The sequence below is a fragment of the Pipistrellus hanaki genome (genome assembly GCF_964339955.1).
Source record: "Pipistrellus hanaki genome assembly, chromosome: 15".
Taxonomy (NCBI): Eukaryota; Metazoa; Chordata; class Mammalia; order Chiroptera; family Vespertilionidae; genus Pipistrellus; species Pipistrellus hanaki.
Genome location: NC_140517.1, coordinates 36267051 through 36290821, shown reverse-complemented (window position 1 = coordinate 36290821; position 23771 = coordinate 36267051). Strand labels below are relative to the sequence as shown.

At 47.0% G+C, this 23771-nt stretch overlaps 1 protein-coding gene across 2 annotated transcripts in view; it reads right to left on the bottom strand.

Moving 5' to 3' along the window:
• Positions 1-21550, bottom strand: part of SIPA1L3 (signal induced proliferation associated 1 like 3) — a gene marked incomplete at its 5' end in the record, with an annotated part of 149084 nt that extends 127534 nt beyond the window's left edge. For both annotated transcript variants that reach the window (XM_084860829.1, XM_084860830.1), the window contains 4 exons: positions 1558-1732; positions 2612-2800; positions 16023-16153; positions 20050-21550. In XM_084860829.1, coding sequence (XP_084716955.1) covers positions 1558-1732; positions 2612-2800; positions 16023-16153; positions 20050-21550 — 1996 coding nt within the window. The remainder of the gene's footprint in view (positions 1-1557; positions 1733-2611; positions 2801-16022; positions 16154-20049) is intronic.
• Positions 21551-23771: the final 2221 nt, after the last annotated feature.

Here is a 23771-nt window from a genome sequence, read left to right as displayed (position 1 = left end):
AAACTGAGGCATGGCAAGGCAAAGCAAAGAATGAGTGAGCGAGCCAGGGCCCCATCTTGTGGCTTTCCAAGTTAGCCTGAGCAACTAATCCAATGACAGTCCACCCCCAAGATCAATGGCCAAGTCCTCTCCAGAGAGGCTGTGACACCAGTTCACAATGTTACCCTCCACTCCCTCCTTCAAACTACTTTCCACTGCAATCCCATACATCAGTGATTTTCAACCCTTTTCACCTCATGGCACACATATTTTAATTACTAAAACTTGGTGGCACACCAAGAATATATTGTTTTGCCGATCTGACAAAAAATAGGTATAACTTTGGTTCATTCACACAGTATGGCTGCTGTGTTGGCCGTTGTCATTTTTTATTTAACAATCTAAAGGAAAATAGGTCAATGCCCTGACTAAGTAATCAGGTATTACATGTTTTAAAAATTAGTTTTACAGCACACAGGTTGAAATTGCTGTCATAGATTGTACAGAAATATATGCATATATATGTACAGGGGATGTTCTGACATATATGTTGTACTTACTACCCACCTTAAGCAATAGACCACCACCAACATTCTAATGTATCATTTCTCAGTTATACCCTAGAGAGCTAACCACTATCCTGACTGTAGCATCTATCATTGTCTTGTTTTTCTTTAGTTTTATTATGTAAGAATAAACCTTAAAACAATATATTATTGAATGTGCTTTTAAAATAATCCTATGTAATAAAAGCCAAATATGCAAATTGTCCTCTCAGGCAGTTGACTGAATGAGACTTGGACTGGGAGTTTGATGCCTGCTCTGATGTGTGCTGACCACAAAGGGGAAAATAAAACCGACCAGCAGCAGAGGCGCTGGGGGGTGGGCACTGCTGCTCAGGCACTGAGGGAGCCAGGCAGAGGGCGACCAGCAGCAGCAGCAATGGGGGAAAAAAACTGACATCAAGAAAAAAACAAAACAAAACAAATGACCAGCAGCGGCAGGGGCCAGGGCCGCCACTCCCAGGCCCCAGCTGACAGCAAGCGGCTGGGCGCAGGGCCTTGGCCTCCCACCCAGAGGTCCCCACACACTTGCACAAATTTTGTGCATGGGGCCTCTAGTTACTGTATAAAAGGCATCATTCAGTACCCCCTCTTCCGAGCCCTGCTGGCCATGCATCTCATCCAGACACCAGTTTGTTGTCGTCGTTGTCACCACACAGAGTGGCACTATGTGACTATACCACAGCTCTGCTCATGCACACTGGGCACTGTCCTGGGCTCTGCAGTTATAAGTATGCAGGATATATCCTGGCACATGTACATGAGTTCTCAAAGGACATGTCTAGCAGTATAATTGTTGAGACTGAGTTGGTGAATTTTCAGACTTAACCAGAATATGCAGTGCTGTTTTTAAAAGTGGAGTACTACTTGCACTCCCATCAGCAGAGACCTGGAGCTCCCATTGCCCAGGGTCTTCACCTAGTATCACCAGGTCTTTTGCCCATCAGGAGGGCATGCAGGAGTGGTTCACCAATTCTAACTATGATCTACCTGGCTCCCCCACCAGGCTACTTACTCTTGACGTCCAGTTGGGCAGCGTACTTGGTGAAGCCCTTCAGGCAGACCTTCTCACCGAGCAGGGAGAGGAACTCCTCAAAGGCAGGGCCAGCCTCCTCGTTGTTGTACATCTCCTCCTCTGAGCTCTGGCCTGCCCTGCAGTAAAGGATCCCCACTTTGTGTTTCCGGCAGAGCTGCAGAGGCGAGAGTGGCTTTATGGAGGCAGGACAGGCAGAGATGTCAGAGAGGGTGGAACAAAGGGGGACTTTCTTGGGCACTGAGCCCAGGAAGTTGCTGGAGTGACACAGGAATTTAGGGCCACAGCCAGAGGAAGGAAAAGGCATGGGGACATGTCCCAGTTGTCTTCTCCCTCTCCCTTCCTCCCATTATAGAAAGGCATGACAAGGTGCCAGTGCCTCCAATTCTTTATCTATGGAGGGCAATGCCACTCTCTCATGAAAGAGACTCTTGCCTGGGCCAGCTTCCCATACTAGGTGGATTGGTGCTGGCTAAGACTCTACAAAAGGAAATTCTGAAGTGTGCAGGAATCAGTAGAGTCAACACATTTTTTTAGGGGGTGAGCCCGCAATAACTGTGTGGGTTTTTGTTTTTTTTTAAAATGTATCCCTGATTCCTCTAGTTGCTGGTGATGGGAACATGGACCGACATCTGACTTAAGTGTGGGCCAGGTAGAGGCTCTCTTGGGCTGAAAATCAGTGAGATGGTCTCTGCAAGTGGCCACAATTCTAACAGCAACTCTGAGAGCGGAGGGAGGGCCAGAGAAGCAGAGGTACCAGTGTGCAGAGGGAGAGAGAAAACACAGTGTCACATGTATACACACACACACACACACACACACACACACACACACACGAACCTGGTGGCTCCTTTATCCCTAGACTATTTTCCTCCTGATACCCAGTTACATTCCTGCTCTTGGCAATCCCAGAATCTGATAACAGATTCCTCCATTTATTGAAATTAGCTTACGTTAGTTTCTGATCTTTGGGGGGGGGAAAAAGTGACCAAGACAGAAGGTACTGCCCTCACACCCTCACCCAGCCCCAGCTCACCCCTTGCTCATCCAGCTTCAGAAGCTGCTCCGTCACCTTGGGAGTGTTGAGAGCCAGCCGCAGGCAGTGGATGTTAAGCTCAGGAATGACATACTCCAGGGCATCCTTCAGAGGTAGACCCCGCCCAGTCCCATGCTTAGTGGCTGTGGGTGTGGCATCCTCCAGGATGGAGCCCCGCAGGGTGATAAGCTGCTCAAGGGAGAGAAGGGACTGTTAGGAGGCTCTTGGGAACCAGGGAAGGATTAGAACATATATGTGATGGTCAGTAGCTTGGGCTCTTGGGCAAAAAAACCCTGGGTCTGGACCAGGACTTGAACTTGATGCCTCTTGGCTATGTGATCTTGACTAAGTGACTTATCTTTGTCAAGCCTATCTCTGAGCTTCATGTGTCTTCGTTTGTGAAATGGGTAGTGACAATATTATAACCCCAAAGGAGTGTTGGGAGGACTAAATGAGACAGTGCATGGAATATAACATTTTTTAAACATTGATTTCAGAGAGGAAGGGAGAAGGAGATAGAGAGATAGAAACATCAATGATGAGAGAGAATCAATGATTGGCTGCCTCCTGCATGCCCCCTACTGGGGGATGAAGCCCACAACCTAAGAATGTGACCTGACTGGGAATCTAACAGTGATCTCCTGGTTCATGCGTCAATGCTTAACCACTGAACCATGCTGACCAGGCATAACTTCGTTTCTTTTAACAGATATTGACTCAGCACCTCCTAAATGCCAGCCCTGTTCTAGGAGCTGGCATTTTAGTGGGAGATGGATTACATCAGGGAGCAAGAAGTATCTACACTAATAAAAAAGAAAGAGCATGCCGAAACCGGCTTGGCTCGGTGGATAGAGCGTTGGCCTGCGGACTGAAGGGTGTGGAATCCCAGGTTCGATTCCGGTCAAGGGCATGTACCTTGGCTGCGGGCACATCCCCAGTAGGGGGTGTGCAAGAGGCAGCTGGTCGATGTTTCTCTCTCATCGACATTTCTATCTCTCTATCACTCTTCCTTCCTCTCTGTAAAAAATCAACAAAATATATTTAAAAAAAAGAAAAGAAAAAAAAAAAAAAGAAAGAGCAAATTAACCATATTTTCGTGACGCCCACCAGCCAATCATGAGTGAATATGCAAATTAACCCAACAAAGATGGCATGTTAATTTGCATACACAGGCACTGAGCGCAGGGGGCAGGGTGGGACACTGTTGTCATGGCATTCTGCATTGCCCCAGCAGCTCTGGGCCAGAGTAAAAAGGTGGCTCTGGCTGGAGCAAAAATGGTGCCAGCAGTCAGGGCAAGGAAGGCGCATTCTTGCACGAATCTTCATGCATCAGGCCTCTAGTAACAGATAAAATAGGCTCCATGAGGTAGGCATTCAAATGGACACTCTCACTGTCATTACAATATTATCATATATAACAAAATAATATGCAAATTGACCACCATGAGGTCAAAGATGACTGCTCCCATGTGGACACAAGATGGCCAGCAGGGGAGGGCAGTTGGGAGGAACTAGGCCTGCAAGGGAAGGCAGTTGTGGGTGATCAAGCCTTTAGGGGAGAGCAGTTAGAGGTGACTAGGCCGGCAGAGGAGGGAAATTGGGGGTGACCGGGCCTGAAGGGAAGGGAAGTTGAGGGGGATCCAGGCCTGCAGGGGAGGGCAGTTAGGTGTGACCATGCCTGTAGGGGAGGGCAGTTAGAGGCAAACAGGCTGGCAGGGGAACAGTTAGGCATCAATCAGGCTGGCAGGAAAGTGGTTAGAGGGTGATCAGGTTGGAAGGCAGAAGTGTATAAGGGTAATCAGGAAGGCAGGCAGGCAAGCAGTTGGCAGCCAGCAGTCCTGGACTGGAGAGGGCATAGGCTCGGCTGAGGGACACTCCGGCCCTGTGTACGAATTTCATGCACTGGGCCTCTAGTCCTATATAATAAAGAGGGAATATGCAAATTGACCAACACTCCAACATGCAAGATGGCCACCCCCATGTGGACACAAGATAGCCAGCAGGGGAGGGCAGTTGAGGGGAACCCAGGCCTGCAGGGGAGGGCAGTTAGGGGCAACCAGATTGGCAGGGCAGGCAGTTAAGGGTGACTAGGCCATCAGGGGAGGGCAGTTAGGGGCAATCAGGCTGGCAGGGGAGCAGTTAGGCATTGGTCAGGCTGGCAGGGTAGTGGTTAGGGGGTGGATCAGGCTGGCAGGCAGAAGCAGTTAGGGACAATCAGGCAGGTAAGCAGGTAGTGAGTGACTGGGAGCCAGCAGTCCTGGATTGTGAGAGGGATGTCTGACTGCCTGATTAGGCCCAATCCTGGTGGGCCTAATCGAGCAGTCAGACATCCTTCGAGGGGTTCCTGATTGGAGAGGGTGCAGACTGGGCTGAGGGACACCTCATCCATGTGCACGAATTTCATGCACTGGGCCCCTAGTCTATACTAATAAAAGGGTAATATGCTAATTAGACTGGATAGATCAAAAGTCTTCTGGATGTCCTTCCTGACAAAGCCAGAGGCATGGATGGCCTGCAAACCACCTGCAGCCCCTTGCCCAGGCCAGTCCCATCCTCCAGCAGGGATCCCCCACCCCGATCAGGAGCGTGGCTGGCCTGCAAACTGCTGATGACTCCTCGCCCAACCTGGCCCCACCCCCCAGCAGGGACCCCCCAACTCTGATTGGGGGCAGGGATGGCCTGCAAACCCTGTGGCCCCTTGCCCCAGCTGGCTCCGTCCCCAAGTAGGGACCCTCACCCCAATCTGGGGCCTCCTTCAAGGCAGGCCAGCTGGCCCCCACCTGTACATCAGACCTCCATCCTATATAATAAAAGGGTAATATGCAAATTGACCCTAATGGCAGAACGACCTCTGGACCAGTCATTATGAGGCACAGTGACCACCTCTTGGTCCCTTTCCCTGGCCAGCAAGCTCCAATTGCCTGATGGCCACCCACAGTGGGAGCGGAGCTGGTGAACGGGTGGAAACAGCCAACATCTCCGTCCCTTTTCCTGGCCGTCAGGCACTGATCATTCAATGGTGGAGGGGGAACAGGGTGTGGGTGGAGGTGGTGGGTAGGGCTGGCTGCAGGCAACTGGGAAAGATGGCCTTGATCGCAGGCCAGGCCTAGGGACTGTACCCGTGCACAAATTTTGTGTGGTAGGCCTCTAGTATGTAAATATAATACCATGTACTGGTGCCCTGGCCATCAGTATATGAAGACTTGGGCCTTCAACTATGGCACTCATTTTCAATCTAGTTTCTTTCTTTTTAAAAAAGTTTTAATTACCATTTTATTTTATTTTTAATTACCATTTTATTTTTATTTATGTTTTAATCCTCACCTGAGGCTATTTTTCCATTGATTTTCAAAGAGAGTGGGAGAAAGACAGAGGGAAGCATCAATGTGAGAGAGTCACATCAATTAGTTGCCTCCTGCATATTCCCTGACCAGACCCAGGGAGGGCCAGGGCCAGGGAGGGCCAGGGCCAGAGAGGAGCCTGCAACCAAGATACATGCCCTTGACCAAATCAAACCCAGGACCCTTTAATCCCCAGGCTGACATTCCATCCACTGAGCCCAACTGTCTAGGGCTCAATCTGGTTTCTTGACAAAAATCACAATCACAGATACCACCAAGAAAAATTTCAGTCTGGAAGCTGGGAAGAGACACATAGCGCTCTTTCCAGGGCCTGCAGAATGAGCAGGGCTTCAGGCTCATCCAGGAACCAAAAGGTTATGGGTTCCATTCCCAGTCATGGCACATGTGGTGTGGGATGAGTTGTCTTGTATCCCTCCTCTCTCTCCTAAAAATGTTATTCAGTTAGAATTAAAACAAAGTAGGGACACCTAAAAAAAAAAAAAAAAAAAGCACAATCAATAGTTCTGATTCAGTTGGTCTGTGGTGAAGCCCAGGCACGTAAGTATGTATGTAAGTATACATATGCTTATATATGTGTATACTTACACACACACACATTTTTAATACCACTCAGGTGATTCTGACATGTAGTCTGTGTTTAAAACCTTTAGTCAATCTTGACCATTTAATTCCACTTCCCCAGATATTGCTTTCCAAGTTGTCCCTACAGCTGGCCATGTGACTAGTTCAGGCAAGGAGATGTGAAAGGGACCTAAGCTGTTTGCAGCAGGTTTGCAGCAGGTTTTCCATATAAATGGCTCCAGACTTTCCTAAAATCTCTCAAACAAGCAGCAGCTGATTTCAGCATGCCCCATACATCTCAACAATAGGACCCAGGCCCAGAGCTAGCAGTAGCCTGCCTTGCTTCTCAGCTTCGCCTTTCCCGAGCACTTCCAATCCTAACACAAGTAGCAGCCACTTGTAGATCCCTCTGTGGCTCCTGATAGGTAGCTCCAGGCAGGGCACAGACAGTGCACAGCCTCAGACCATGCCACTTAAGGGGCAGACTCAGTGAGCACCAAAGCCCCACTGAAGCAAGTCCTACTCCATAGAGTGTCTTCTGCCCAACAACTCTTCCACTGTAGTTGCAGCTGATCCTCAAAGCCAATTGGCCTGGAGGTCAATTCCAGTGGCACCAACAGCAATCAAGGCTCAACTACAACAGGATAGTGCACACACCCACATAGAGGTGCTCAGCTCAGGTGACTGGGAAAGCTGAGCCACTTGGCCCTACCAGACTCCTTATATACAAGGACACTCCACCAATTCCAGGAAACATAATAGCTCTACCTAATACATAAAAATAAATACAGGGAAGAAATCAAAATGCAGAGACAAAGAAACATGTCACAAATGACAGAGCAAAAGAAACCTCCAGAAAAATAACTAAATGAAATGAAAGCAAATAAACTATTAAGTACAGACTCAAAACAATGGTTATAATGATGCTGTCTCTTTCCTCATGATCACAATGGTTACAGTGAGAGCTACAAGGGACTTTGTGAGAATTTCAAGGAAATTAGTAAGAACATAAAAAACATGAAAAAAGATGAGTTAGAAATGAAGAATATACTAACTGAAATGAATAATAATTTATAGGGAATCAATAGTAGAGTAGAGGATGCCAAGAATCAAATCAGCAATTTGGAATATGAGGAAGCTAAAAAGCACCCAATTAGAACAGCAAAAAGAAAAAAAGAATCCAAAAGTATGAAGATAGTGTAAAGATCCTCTTAAACAATTTCAAGCATCCCAACATTTGTATCATGGGTGTACCGGAAGGAAATGAAAGGGAGTAAGAAATTAAAAACTATTTGAAAAAAAAATAATGCCAGAAAATTTCCCGTACCTGGTGAAAGAAATAGATAGTTCAGGAAGCACAGAGTCCCAAACAAGATGAACTCAAAGGGGCCCACACCAAGACATCATCAATTAAAATGCCCAAGGGTTAAAGACAAAGAGAGAATCTTAAAAGCAGCAAGAGAAAAGCAATTGGTTACCTATAAGATAGCACCCATATGACTGTCATCTGATTTCTCAACAGAAATTTTGCAGGCTAGAAGAGAGTGGCAAGACATATACAAAGTGATGAATAGCAAGGACCTTTAACAAAGATTACTCTACCCAGAAAAACTCTCATTTAAAACTGAAGGTCAGATAAAAAGCTTCATAGACAAGAAAAAGCTAAGGAAGTTCATCACCACCAAATCAGTATTACATGAAATGTTGAAGGGTATTCTCTCAACAATTGAATCTAAAAAGCAAAATAAATGAACAAGGATTCTGATGAAAAAATACACTGATGAATAAAACAGAACCAGAAGCATGGAAGTATGGAACAGACTGATGAATCTCAGAGGGAAGTGGGGAAGGGTGGGAGGTGGGGAGGAATTAACCAAAGATCTTATGTGCATATATGCATTACTTATGGACACAGACTATAGGATAGTGAAGGCCTGGGGCAGGGTGGGAACCCAGTGGAGAAGAGTAATGGGGGGGAGTGGGGGAAGGGGGACATCTGTAATACTCTCAACAATAAAGATATTCTTTTAAAATGTGGGGAAAAAAGACATCCCTCACAACTTAAAAGAAAATGTAAGCTCCGAGAGGTTAGGCACCTTATCTAAGGTCACCACAGCTAAGTGGCTGAACCAGGTTCCAACCCAGGCTTGAATTCTCCAAAGCTCATTATTCTTTTCATTTGAATTTTTTTTTTTTTTTTTTTTTTACTGTGAAGTATAATCTATAACACATATAAGCAGAGCTGAAGGAATTATCACAGAGTGAACACTTAGGTAATCACCACCCATATAAAAAAAACACAACCAGCTCCCAGAAACCTTTCTGTGCCTTCCCCTCCTTCCCCAAGGAAACCTTATCCTGATTTCTAACCCCATAACTTATTATGCCTATTTTTTAGTTTCCTGCAGTTTGGATTTCTTTTTTATATCTGGCTTTTGTCTCTGAATGCTATGGGTATGAGATTTAACCATGTTGCTGCAGGAGGCTGACATATTTACCACCATGGATTTAATCCACTCTACTGTTGACGAGCATGGAAACTGCTTCCAGTGATGGACAACTGTGAGGTGCAGTCAGGAACATTCACAGAAGCACCTCTTAGAGCACAAGAACACATTTTCTTTTGGATTTATACCTAGGAGAGAAATTGCTGCAACACCAGGTAAGTTAATATTCAATTATATTGCACTGCAAAGTTTTCCAAGTGGTTGTACCAATTTCCACTTTCCCTGTCTGAGAACTCCTGTTGCTTTGCATTCTCACTAACCATAGCTCAGACTTCTATCCACCATGTGCTGCTGGCCACTAGGTGATGCCATATGTGGGGTTAGGCACAACAGCTCCAGGACCACACCAAGATGGTACAGCAAGGTCTGCAGCAGTACAAGGAAAAAACCCTCCCCTGAGGGACTGTTATAAGCACCCAAACAAAATATACTTGGGTCTATGGTTTAAAGACTAAGGAGGACCAATTCTAACTAGTAAAACATACTCACCCTAAGTCAACAGACACAGAAGGTGGCAAAAAATAATGTGTCATGACATTGCTTTTAAACGTACAGCTAACCCTTGCCAAACTGGAACTGGAAAAGAGGTGTGCGTGGAAGAAATGGAATGACCTCATGCTTGGGAGTTCCCAGTTCTGATCTTGGTAGTTAATACACAAACAAATCTCTTATCATAAGCAGGGGAGTATTGAAATAGATCATTAAAAGCAATGACGTCTTATGCTTTGCAATGCCAATCTGGGTGGCCTTGGAACTATGGGTTTCAATTAATGCACCAACAAGATCAGCGTGTTAGTATCCCACAGACACTGCTCCAAAGAACCCTCTGCTGGGGCCAGGGATCAGCATGGACCAGAAATCCTCATATTCTCTTCCACAATGGAGACAGGAGGCCTATGGTCACATTTTGACTCTGACTACTTGACCAAAAGCCATTACTTGAAAAGCTCCCCAAGCTTCTCCTTCTTTGCTGGAGACAGTAAGTAGGGCACTGGCAGGCTACAATGAGTGGCCACCTCTACTCTCTGATTGGTCCTGTCCACTGCCATGTACTACCTGGATTGTGACAGCAGCCTCCTCCAGACCTCCTTACTCCTGCCCTGCTGCCACCCCACCCATGTCCCTTCTTTCCACAGCCTGAGTCAGATCATGTCTCTGCTCTACCCAGAACCTGCTAAGGATTTCCCATCACTTTTAGAATAAAATCTACACTTACTGCTCTGCCTGCAAGGCCCTGGCATTTCAATGAGGGAAACTTGTCAGGTGAGCCACAAAAGGACCTCAGGGCCACGTAAACAAGGAAGTTCCTATCTACACAGATGGTTCTCCACCAATATCCCTGCCTTTCTCTGTGCTGCATCCACCCTCCTTTAAGCATGTTTTCCTGGGAGGCCACTTGGTAGTCAGTCTGCCTGGGTTTGAATCCTGGCTCTACCACTTCTCCAGCTGTGTGACCCTGGGCCCTTTTCCTCATCTATACTAATAAAAGGGTAATATGCTAATTAGACCTTCCAGGAAACCTTCCGGACATCCTTCTGGACAAAGCCATGGTGGCGGGGCTGAGGCAGAGATGATTGGGGGCCATCAGGCCAGGAGGGGAGGGCAGTGGGGGGAAAGCAGGCTGGCAGGGGGGAAAGTTGGGGGCGAGCAGGCCAGCAAGGAGGGGCAGTTGGGGGCAATCAGGCTGGCAGCGGGGAGAGTTATAGGCAAACAGGCCAGCAGGCAGAGTGGTTAGGAGCGATCAGGCAGGCAGCAGGTGAGCAATTAGGAGCCAATGGTCCTGGATTGTGAGGGGGATGTCCGACTGCTGGTTAGGCCTGATCCTTATGGGGTCCCAGATTGGAGAGGGTGCAGGCCAGGCTGAGGGACATAACCCCCCCTGTGCATGAATGTCATGTACTGGGCCACTAGTCTATACTAATAAAAGGGTAATATGCAAATTGGCCGGTGGGCCCTCACACAACAACCAAATAGCAGGCTGTGTGGGGTGACCAGGCCAGCAGAGGGGGGCACTGAGGGGCGACCAGGCTATCAGGGGGGGCACTGAGGGGCGACCAGGCCGGCAGGGGGGACAGTGAGGGACGACTACGTTGGTGGGGGGGGGGAGGTCAGTGAGGGGTGACCAGGCAGGCATTGGGGGGCAGATGGGGACAACCAAGCTGGTGGGTGTCGGGGGAATGACAGTTAGGGGTGACCAGGCAGGCAGGGAGGGTTGTTGGGGGCCACCAGGCCAGCAGGGAAAGGCGGGTGGGTGCAGTGAGGGGCAACCAGGCCAGTGGGGGGGCAGTTGGGGAGGGGGGGGGAAGAAGGACAGTTGGGGGCAACCAGGCTGGTAGGGGCGGGGCAATTAGAGGTGACCAGGCTGGCTTGGGGAGGGGGGCAGTTGGGGGCATCCAGGTTAGCAGGGGGGAGGGAAGTTAGAGGCAACCAAGCCAGAAGGCAGGGCAGTGAGAGGCAACTAGTCTGGCGGAGGGGGCAGTTAGGGGCAACCAGGCTGACAGGGGCGGGGCAGTTAGGGGCAATCAGGCCAGTAGGCAGAGGCAGTTAAGGGTGATCAGGCTGGCGGGGGGGGGGAGGGTGCAGGGGGGAGCACTTAGGGACGATTAGGTAGGCAGTGGGCCACTAGTCTATACTAATAAAAGGGTAATATGCAAATTGGCAGAGGCCGTCAGAAGCGATCAGGCAGGCAGGCAGGTGAGTGGTTAGGAGCCAGGGGTCCCAGATTGGAGAGGGTGCAGGCTGGGCTGAGGCCCCCTCCCTGCCGCATGAATTTTGTGCAACAGGCCTCTAGTCTATAAAATAGAGATTATAGTGCCTGCCTCAAAAGGTTATCAGGATTCAATAAGTTAATACATATACAGTACTTAGCACTGTATCTGGCATACAGTGAGCATGCAATAGTGTTAGCCATTATTATACGTACATGTGTCAAATGTATTTGTACAAAACCACACATGCAGTTAAGAATTAAAAGGTCCCAATCAAAATTCTTCCTTTTCTACTTGGTACACTTAGGTACTGTTTAAATTCTTAACAGTGAGTGACTGTTACTTTTTAAATAAACAAAAAATACAAATACAAACCTCTAACCTTCACAAAACTAAGGTCTGTCAAAAACTCACCATTGGGAGGGCTAAATGGAACTGGCTGATCTTGGTGGATCAGGCAGTTCCTGGTTTGGTGCTCCCTATGTCATGGGAGACATTGCCAGTAAAGAGGCTGATGACAGGGCAGTCCTGGTCTGGGCTTGTCCTGTCCAGGCGTAGGGGCTGACACTTAGGTGTGTACTGCTAAAACCCAGCTCCAACTCTGTTCTTGCCCCAGTGGGAAGCTCAGTGCTGCCAATACTTACACTCCTTTTGCCAGGAGATGTAGGCCTGCTTGGCTGTCTGCTTGGTGGCTGGTGGTGGCCAGACCAGACAGATGGCTTGGAAAACTGGGCCCTTGCTCTGCCCCCTTGCCTTAGTTTACAAGAGCCTGCTACATATGTGTAAACAGGAGGATAGAACTCTGTGCATGAACTCAATCCTTATTCTCCAGAGTATACCCTGACCTTGCAACAGAGGGCGACAGCCATGACAGCAGTGTCATCATAATATCTGCCACTTAGAGCTCCCTGCTTTGCAGCCTTGTGCTTTCACACCTGTGCTCTTCTTGCCACTCCAAGAAACAGGGGGCAGCACAAAGTCTATTTTACAGATGAAGATACTGAGGCATCCAGAAGTAAATCCATCTGCTGAAGGTCACTCAGCTAATGAGTGGCAGAGCTAGACTGATCCCAAGGCTGTCTGCTCCAGTCAGAATTCAGTTTTGACCTGAGAGTGAATGTGATGAGTGGTGAAGAGCATGAGCTCAGGCCCCAGGCAGCTTGGGTCCATGTCCAGCTCTGCCACAGGCCTCAGTGTCCTCATCTATAGAGCAAGGATCATAATGAGACTGTAGAGAGAATTTGAAGGGTCAGTGCATAGAAAACACACAGGACAATGCCTGGCAGGAATACAGACTACATAAAAGTGTTAGCTATTGTTGTAACTACTCTGAGACTATGAAATTCTCTGCTCTGCCACCACAACATAAAGGGTCTTAGGAAGGAGCCAGGCAAATCTTGCTGCCTCTCCCTCCAACTCCAGATGATGAGGCCCCTGGGCCTGAGTGCCCAACAGAGCAGCTATGCAAGGACTTAGCCTAGGGCTGAATCTATGTATGGCCTGTGTGTGTGTGAAGACAGAGAAAGGGCTGCTTGTGATTGTGAACTTCATGGCAGGTCAAAATTCACAGGACTGACTGGCATGGACAAGGGGACAGTGGACTGAGACCACTCCCACTGCTGACTTCACTGGCCCAGCACTGCCCACTTTATATGCACAATGTTACAGAGCCCACACCAGTCCTATGAAACTGAAAATTCCTAAGAGTAAACAGGCTGTGAGAGAAGCTATATGCCTAAGGTTTCACAACTGCTAATGGCCAAACCAGGATCCACACCAGGATTCCCTCATACTCATCTCTCCTTCCTTGCTTTACTTTCTACTTTGTCAAATCACACTACATAATTTATTAAGGTATCTGAATTGTCTGCCTCTCCAACAGGAATGCAGTCGCATGAGCATTTTTTGCTGCCTTATTTGTTACTATTCCCTCAGTGCCCAGCATAGAGCTGTCAGAGGGTAGGGCTAAGCGATTCTCTTTTTTTTATTAAAAAGATAAATTTTTATTGATTTGAGAGAGATAGAGAGAAAGAGCAACACTGATGGGAGAGAATCAATATCGATTGGCTGCCTTCTGCACGTCCCACAACCTGAGATGTGCCCTGACCAGGAATAGAATTGGCAATGTCTTGGTGCATGGAATGATGCTCAACCACTGAATCACACTGGCCAGGCCTGAGTGAATCTCTGTGGGCAGACTGGAGGTTGGTTTTGTGGGTAGCAAGGAGATGGAAGCAGGCACAAGCCAGAAATGGTTCTAAGTCAGTTTCAAACTTATTGAAAAGGAGCCACAGCAAAAATATTGCACCCTGACCCATCATCTCGACACCAAAGTCTCATGACTCAGAATGTGCAATGCAGTCTGGTATTTTAAAAATCCATTCTACATATTCTATTTCCACTAACAACAACAACAACAACAACAACAACAACAAACAATAACATAATAGTAGTAATACTGACACGAAGCTGAGTTCACAACTCATGAATGGGTCAGCATAGAGTCTAAGCTGTTACTAAAATCCCAGAAGCAGCTGAGCTGTGGCTGGAGCACAGGCTGACACCTCACTGTGCCTCTTACTGGAGGGTGCTTTGGACAAGTCCCTTCACCTTTCTATGGTTGTTTCCTCATCTGTAATGGATGATAATGCCTTCATCACAGAACTGTCATGACATTTAAGTGAGTGAACAGACATAAGAGGGTATAGAAAATGCCCAACACATAGTGCTAAACAATTGTAGTAAATATTATTTGTATTTGATCATTGCCACCACACCTAGCAGTTTCCCATGTCATACAACAGTCTCATACAGTGTGACCTGAGCTGTGTCCTCATATTCTGCCCCAATGCTCATGCGGCCAGAAAGGCAAGGAGAGGGAGGAGTGCTGCAGAGACAGGTAATCTCCTGCAAAATGGGGCACAACGTTTGGAGGCTGCCTCCCCTCAGCTGCCACAAAGCTTCTGTGTTATCACATTTCCCCTCAGTGGGAAGGTCTTCATGAGGGGTTGGGGCTGGGTCCTTGGTATAGCATCTGCCTATCTGAATGAGTTCCAGGCTTGGATGGCCTCACACATCATGTTTAGGCAAAGGCCAGGCCCAAGGGGCTATGCAGAGCTGAGGGAGATCCATTTTTAGGGATCTTCCCAGCTGATAATTGTTCCTTTTCTGGAAAGGTTTTTTGGAAATCTCCATTGTTTTTGCTCACCCAGGTTTCCCCCCCCCCCCGCCCCCCCCCCTTTTTTTTTGTCAAGCAGCCTCCGCCAGGTGGCTCTGATAAAACTGTCAATCACAATGCCTTGCCCTGCCCCTGTTCCCTGGGTGGAATGCATTATCTTAGATCTGGCCAGTTTCCTCTATCATCCCTGATGACAATGGCTGGCCCAGGATGCGGACTTTGTGATCCAAGCAGAGCCAATCAGAGTCCTTCCCAGAGACTTAGCAGATAAGAATATCTCCCCTGTAGAAAGGAAGGCATAAAGATATAGAAGAATTGAGAGGCCAGTCTCCATTTTCCTGTGACATGAAGAGAGTTTATTAGAGGCAAAAGAGAATGGCATTCACAATCTAAAATGAAGCTAAGCAGAATGGAGACATGAGCAGGCAGAGTTCTCCGGTGGCATTGTTGGAGTGCCTGGGTCACCATGCCAGAAGCTAGCCCCACCCCTTGATTTGCAGATACATGAACCAATGAATTATCTTTCTGGCTTAAAGTTAGAAGTAGATTTTTGTTACTTACAACTTTAGAGCCTAATCAAGCAGGGTGTCCCCAATAAGCCTTGTTCCTTAGTCACAGCTGACATGTAACCAAGAGGAAGGCCTCTGACTAAGCCAGGATGAAGAAATGCAATGGGAGTGTTTTGAGCCATCAGTATCAATAGCAGTGCTTTGGGCTGAGATTTCCAAATTCCTGCTCTGCCCAGGCAAGCTGCCTTAAATCTTTTTTCCACTCTGCAGGATACCTCATGGTACTGAAAGAATCCTCTGCATACCTCCCTTTAATAATTTCTTGCAAATAGAAGACCCAGGGCTCTGCACATCAGATAGACACATCAGATTCCAATTCTGGCCTGGATACTCATTCACTGATCTTAGATATGTTTAATTTCTCTAAGTCTTAGTTTTCTCTTCTGTAAAATGAGGAGACTCGTGATTTGAGGTTATCAGGAGGATTACATGAGATGAAGGAGCTGAAGCGCCTGCCCATAGTTCCTGGCAAGGAGGAAGAGTGCACAGATATGAGCAGCTATGATTTATGTAATAGCGAACCTACCTCTCGGGTCCGGAAGATGATCCTATACTGGTACTGAGGCCCATGGTCCTTGTGGTCCTCCAGCTTCTCCCGCTTGATGCTCACGGCCACTGGCCCTAGCTTCTCATCTACACCAAAGTAATTGGCATGCTCTGTGAGAGAAGAGTAGGTGAGTTCAGAGACAGCTCTCTGGTAATATCCCATGGCAAGCCTGCTGAGGGGACGGCGGGTCAGGGCAGGCTCTCAGTCCAGACATGGCCACATTCAATGGAGAGACCGTAAGAGGTGAACATCCATCTTACTATACCATGTCTGCCAAGTCACGCAACTTGAGCCTCAGTGCTCTCTCAGAAATGAGGGCCCTGACATTACCCACAATTCATAGAGCTGATGAAATTAAATTACAAATATAAAATGCTCAGTGTGGTACAGCACATAATAACCCAGTATCATTGTGATTCTTCTGCATTTGCAAATGTTCATCAGTTTAGCTGCCAAATTACCTCTCAAGAAATGGTTAACACTCTAGAAGTGATTAAGATTCTAGCTAAAGAGCCTTTGAAATCTGACTAGCTATTTGGCCTAAGTCACTTGATAGTCTTCTCATCAGTAAAATGGGATCAGTAAGCATGGACCCATTTCTCAGTATAATTGTGAGAATTAAGTTAAAAAGTATTAAACACTCAGCACAGAAACAAGCACACAACAAACAAGTGAGCAGTGCTAGCTATTACTACACCCAAGCCATGATGTTTGTCACAGAAAAAGGACCGATAAGCATCACCTTTATCTGATCGCATTTCTATAGACCCAGGGGACTTAACCACTACTCTTTTTTCCCCTTGTGCTTACATAGCCATTAATGAGTCATGGAGGAGGTCTCTTGCTCGCTCCAGGAAATGACAGCTATCTCATCCCTTTTCTAAAACATGCTGCTTTATTATGCTTCCAGCAAACTGTTCTTCCTGATGTATACCCCAAGTATCTCCTGCCTGTGGTGGATACCCACCAACAGTCTGACTTGACCCAAGTCCATGAAGTCAGCATGTACCTAGAAATTCCTTCCCATCCCAGTGCACTGATGTTGAACTGATGGTGCCTAATGAGATGCTTTTGCAAATCAAAGGTTTATCTAAGGCCCAAATAATATGTTAGTTAATGACCCAATCAGAACAGCACCTACAGTGGGTTCAATAATTTCCCCAGCTGGCAGAGAACAGAGTAAATACTATATTCCACAAATACCAGTTCATTCCTAAAGCAGTTGCTGTGTTTTTTTTTTTTTGGTTTTTTTTTTTAATACACTAATGCATACCCAGGTATCTCCCAAATGGTCCTGGCAGACAGTAGGCACTTAATAAATAATGACCAATGACTAATTAATTTATGAACTTCCAGGGCTACAAATAAATACTTTTTAAAGAAAGCTGCTTTTTAAAAAGTTGCATGAGTACTTACTACCAGCCTAATGAAGAGCTACATGTTTTAATGTACAATCCTATTTGATCCTCATTACAATCCTTTCATGTAGTTATTTCTAGGTGTGAGCTAAAAAGAATGTATCCTCTGTTAATTAGGTACAAAATTAATATGCATAACTGTATACATATGTATATGTAATATGTATACAAAATAAATATATACTAATATCAAAACCCAGTTTTGATGGGTTATTCAAATCCACGTCCACCTTATTGTTTTGGCTCCTAGATCCATCAATTTCAATGCGAGGCCTTGTCAGCTGCTGCCACTGATTATGGATTTGTTCACTTCTCCCTGTATACATATACATATGCCCCTAAACCTGGTTGGCAAATACAAAGGTTCACAACTATTAGAGCTTTTTGGTGAATTTTTAAATATCAGCCTGAAATGGCCTTTTCAGTTCCTCCTAAAAGAACTTTTAACCTTGAAATCCGTTTTGTGTGATACTGATATGGCCTTACCTGCTTTCTCTTGGTTAGCAACTGACTGAAACTTCTTTTTTAATTCCTTTATTTTCAATTTCTATGTCATTTTGTTTTTAGGCATGTAATACTACTACAATCATGTCTATTCCTCACATGAGGACACGGAGTCTAGAGGAAGAAATGTGTCATGTAGTTAATAAGCTATGGGATGAACACCCCGAGTCCAGGGCTGCCTGACTCCAGAGACTGCACTCTGAACCTTGTGGTTATGCTTGAGTAGGACACTACTTTAAAGTTTTCAATTAGTTGCTATGAAGTATTAGCTGCCTATCCATTCATCCCTTCTTCCTTTTTTAAGAAAACCCTCTAATCTTGGGGGAAGAAAAAAAAAGAGAGAGTATGTCTAGCTAAAAATCTCTATTATCCAGCCTGCCTTGCAGATAGGAGCAGACAATAAGCAGTAACAGTTGGATGGGCTTCAGAGAAAACTTTTTAAAAGGGATTGACTTGACAGGAGGTCTGCCTTTTTGCCCTTATCCTGTCCTCTCTTTCTCTGCCTGGAAACAAGCATGAAATGACTAAAGCTCCAGCAACCATCTTGGACCAGGAGACCACCTGAGGCCTGGAGATAATGTACTCAGATTGGCATTCCACTAATGCTGAGGAGTAACAATATGAGCCCTGAGCTGCTGACCTCTGAACTTCTTCATGAGAGAAATAAACTTCTATGCTGTGTAAGCCTGTTATTGGTAGTTGTAAGCAATTGTGAATTGATAGTTACCATCATTTAAACATTAGAAGAATCCACATTTTTAAAAAATCTGAATTTTAGGAGAATCTTGAAAAAAATCATAAAGGATGGCAACCCTGAGTGTGTCTGCATTCCCTACATGACAACAATGAGCTGGAGCTGAGCAGGAGCTGCCCTTTGTGTAGTGCCTACTTGGTGTGCTTCACTTCTGTACGTGTCCTGCCTGGGTTTGTGGTCTCTGCCCTATGTTACATTGCCTCGTGGAATTGTCCCACCAGCACCAATAAATTTAATGATATATAAAGCCTATCTCTCCCTGGTGTTAATGACTTCAAAACATCAATAATTCCACTTTCAAAGGGGATCCAGAACCTGCCTGTTTCTTCCCTGCCCCTATCCTAGATGTGTCAATCATCTCCTTCTTGGCTCTCTACCTCCAGAGGGAGGCTGTGAACATAGCCAGATCAGGCCTCTCCTGCTCAGAAACCTCCTGCAGTTCCATCTCACTTGGGGTAAAAGTGAGAGTCCTCACTATGGCCCACAAAGTCCCACATTATCTGCCCCTGTCACCTTTCTGCCTTAGCTCTTTCTCCCCCATCCAGTTACTCAGCCCAGGAACAATGGCCTTCTTCCTATTTGGTGTTTCAGAACTACTGTACTTGTTGTTCCCTGTGCTGGAAACACTGTCACTAGTCTTCCTCCCCTCCTACTTCAGTTCAATACTCAAATGACACCCATTAGGAGGTTCTTCCCAACCATTCCCTATTGAAAATCGTAACTTCCCACCCTGACACTTTATTTTTCTCTTGGCTGCTTTACTTTTCTCCATAGCACTCCCTACCCTATGATACCTTATATATTTTATCGATTTACTTAGTTTTAAAAATATTTTTATTGATTTCAGAGAGAGGAAGGGATGTGGAGAGATAGAAACATCAATGATAAGAATCATTGATAGACTGCCTCTTGCACACCACCTACTGGGGATCGAGCCCACAACCCGAGCATGTGCCCTGACCAGAAATTGAATCGTGACCTCCTGGTTCATAGGTCAATGTTCAATCACTGCCACACTGGCCAGGCTATTCATCTAATTTTATTGTTTGCCTTTCACCCACCCCTAAAACATTATATTGATAGGAAACAAGATTTTTGTGTTTAACTGGCCAATACTCTTTCCCCAGGTTCTAGAGAGTGCTGAACCAGGCACGTATTTGCTAAATGAATGCCTCACATGGTTCAAGGTTTTGGCGTGCCAGCCCTGTGTTCTGACGCTTGCTCACTAAATCTTCACAGCTCTGCTCTGCCATAGTTCCTAGCACACAATGAGTGAATGAGCAGGGGAGTCTCAGAGACAAGCTACCACCCGCCCACCTGCCCCAGTCACCTTTGCCCACGAAGTAATCCTGATAGTAGCGGGCACCCAGGTCCACATGCTCAATGCTGTACTGCTTCGGGCGACTCTGCGTCCTCTGTTGCTCCTTAGGCACCTCAAGCACAGAGATGCTGGCGTTGGTGCGGTAGGTGCTGAGGCTGGGCTCGGCCAGGCGGCACTCGCTCCTGCCCGAGGAGGTGGTTGAGGCCCGGGAGAAGCTCACATTGCGCTCACACTCGCCACCAATCTCATTGCGGAAGTGCGGGCAGCTGAGCAGCAGGTCATTGCTGTTGTCATCGCCCAGGTCCTGCTCCAGGTTCTCCTTGTAGTTCAAGTCCTCCGTGCTGGTGAAGGCCGGGTCCAGGCCCCCAAGGCCATGGGCCCGTGACACTGTAAGGGATTCCATGGCCGAGGCAGCTGAGGCCCCAGTGGTGGTGTTCCGCCTCTGGGCCGATGACACCCTGTTGGCAGCTGCCTCATGAAGGTCGAACAGCATGCTTTGTACATCAAAATGGGCAAAACTCTTCTGGCAGACCCATGGCCTGCTGGCCTCTGGGGGGCTCCGCCCTTCCTCTATTTCCCCAGGGGACCGGCCAGTGTCACACTCTGGTTTACTGCTCCTCAGCTTCCGAAAAATGGATGAGTCCACTGTGTCCCCACTGCCCAGGCCCCGCACAGGCTTCTTGCGGGCCCTCTCCTTCTCCTTCCCAGGCTGTAGCGGGAGAAGGTTGTCCCTGGTGGGCTGCTCATGGCGGAGATCTCCCTTGGCTCCCACACCTGGGAGGTGTGGGCCTGAATGGGCCTGGAGGAGCTTGGTGAGGTTCTGGGAGCCCTGGGCCTCCGGCTGCTCATTCCGGAACTCATTGAGAATGTCAAAGAAGCTTTGCTCAGGCATGCCCTGCACATCGATAGAGGAGGTGCTCCCATATTCGCGGAAGAGAGGCAAGGCTCCCATGAGCCGGCTTCCCCTAGGTTCCCCCATGTCCTCCATGTCACACTCACTAAGGGTGAGCTCACTGCTGCTACGATGCCGCAGGGGGAGGAAGGCCCTGCCAGGGGACCGGGGCCACCCATCCTGGAATTCCACATCTTTGGACCGTCTCCTGGAGAGTCGGTGGAAGGCCCGGGACCCTGAGGAGGCTGGGGTGCTGGCGGAGGGCTCTCCATTCTGTATGCTCCTCATGGAATGGGCCACCTTTGTGGTCTTTGTGCCATCTGTGTCCTGTGAGGGGCTTGGATTGTTCTGCTCTCTCAGGGCTTCTCTCTTGGGTGGCCAGTCAGCCACTCTTGCACGCACACCCATCTTGGGCACTGTGGGGGTGGTGGGACTGGGGCGGGTGATGGCAGTAGCTGGGCTCTCAGCAACAGGCTGGGGCATGCTGCCATTCTGGACCCAGAATCCCATGGGAGCATAGTCTCCTGTTTGGGGCCCGGGGAGGACATTGCCTCCCCTAGCCCCACAGCTGGCTGCCGGGTCCATGCCATCATTGGGAATGGGCCGATAAGTGGTCATAGTCCACAGGCACTGGAATGCTTTGGCCCCTATAAGCTGCGGAGTAACTTTATGGGGTCCTCTGGCCCTCAGCCATTGTTCAGGGCTACCAGTCCCAGGATGAAGGATGCTGACTCCTGAAGCCTGACAGGAAGGTTATGAGTCTGTGGAGTCCAATTCTCCACCATTGCTGTGGAAAGCTGAGCCAGGACAATCTCAGGAGGCAGGTGTTGTCCCGGAGCAACAGTCTGAGTGGTTCAGCAGGGCAGAGCAAACAGCAGATGGGGAAGAGGGCCAGCAGGCTGCAGGGGTGCCATGCTGAAAAGGGAGAAAAGGCAAAGGTGAGATGTGACGTTACTGCTTCTAGAGAGTGACTTTTTTGGACAGCTCCAGGCAATTAAAAAAATCTTTTTATTATGGAAATTTCCAAACATACCCCAAAGCAGAGAGAAGACTATGAAGAGCCTTTTATTATAGTACTAGAGGCCCGGTGCACGAAATTCATGCATGGGTAGGCCTGGCCTGCGATCCGGGCCATCTTTCCCAACTGCCTGCAGCCGGGCCCACCCTGCCATGGGTTGCCCTCTGTGTGTGTGGTGACCAGTGGGGTGGGAACCTTGGCCTGGCGCTGCACACATTCCCCACCACCCACCCTGGGTTCCCCATTCGTCATCAGGTGATTGGAGCCTGCTGGCTGGGGAAAGGGACTGCAAGGTGATCAAGGTCCAGCGGTAGTTCTGGTTGTTCCGCCATTAAGGTCAATTTGCATATTACCCTTTTATTGTATAGGATTCTTCCCTCATTGTGAGAGATATACTTCAAGACCACCAGTGGAACCCTATGTATTATGCTTTTTCCCATATATATAACTATGATCAAGTTTAATTTATAAATTAGGCACAGTTTGAGATTAACAACAGTAAGTTATAATAAAAATAAAACAATTATGACAATATACTATAGTAAAAGTTATGTGAATATGCTCTCTCAAAATACCTCATTTTACTGTACTCACCCTTCTTGAGATGATATGAAACAATGCCTATGTGATGAGATGAAGTGAGGTAGTCAGAATGGCGCATAATTTAACACTTATGAATAGTTTATTTCTAGAATTTTTGATTTAATATTTTTGGACTGTAGTTGACCATAGATAACTGAAACTGTGAATAAGAGGGGGACTACTGTATTTGCCATTGCTATTTTATCCATCCACCCCTCCTACACTTTTTTTGAGAGACTATTTTAGAGTAAATCCCAGACAGCAGGCCGTTTCACCTATATGAATAGCTTAGCTTATATCTCTAGTAGAGAGATGAATAGCTTAGCTTATATCTCTGCTGACACTCTCCCATTGATGTTTCTAACTCTTTCCTCTCTGTAAAAAATCAATAAAATATATATTAAAAAAACACAGACCTGATAAATAAAAAGCCGTAATAAATAGCTGGTGAATAAATAAATGGATGAACCAGGAAGCACTGGCACAGTAGGGGTCTGTGACTTAAGGGCAAATAAAGTTTGCTTGGTATCCAGGTGTATCTGCCCCTGGGAAGAAGCTGAAAGTAATACATGGGGAGAGGGAGAGGGAGGGCATTGCCTATTCAAAGGCCTTTAGATGGGGGTGGCAGGGAGCCAAGGCCTCCTTCCCAGGTAGCCTTCTGTATCCAAGGCTGCCTGATTTGCTGAAGGTGTTTCTCCTTCTTAGAAATGTGATCCAGTCACAGTGATGGGGGCTCAGTGGGACCTAAAAGATCTGGATAGCTCAGAGCTGTGTCTAAGGGCTACTCTCGGAGGCTAAGGGGAATGATGACTCCTCAGGGCATACACGTGGTAACTGTTTCTGGGCAGATATAAGTAATTTATTTGTCAAGTAAAAACTAGTCCTTACAACTCATTCATTCAATACAACAAACATCACATTCTTATAAATCATTCAATCCAAATTATTGTTAAGAAAGCACTAAAAACTTATTGTTATATGTTATCAGGCATGTATAACTCATTGATTTATTCCACAAACACTGAGTACTTAAAGCCCATCCATTTATTTAATACGTTTCTTAGCACCTACTACAATGTACTACTGTTGTATGTGCTGAAAATAAAGCCCTGAGCAAGACAGACTACACTCCTGTATCAGGAACTTAGTTGCAGTAGAGGGAAGCCAGAGAAATAAGTAAACAAGGACAGAAAACAAGGTAATTTCAAACGTGGTAAGCAGTATAAAGGAACAAAAATG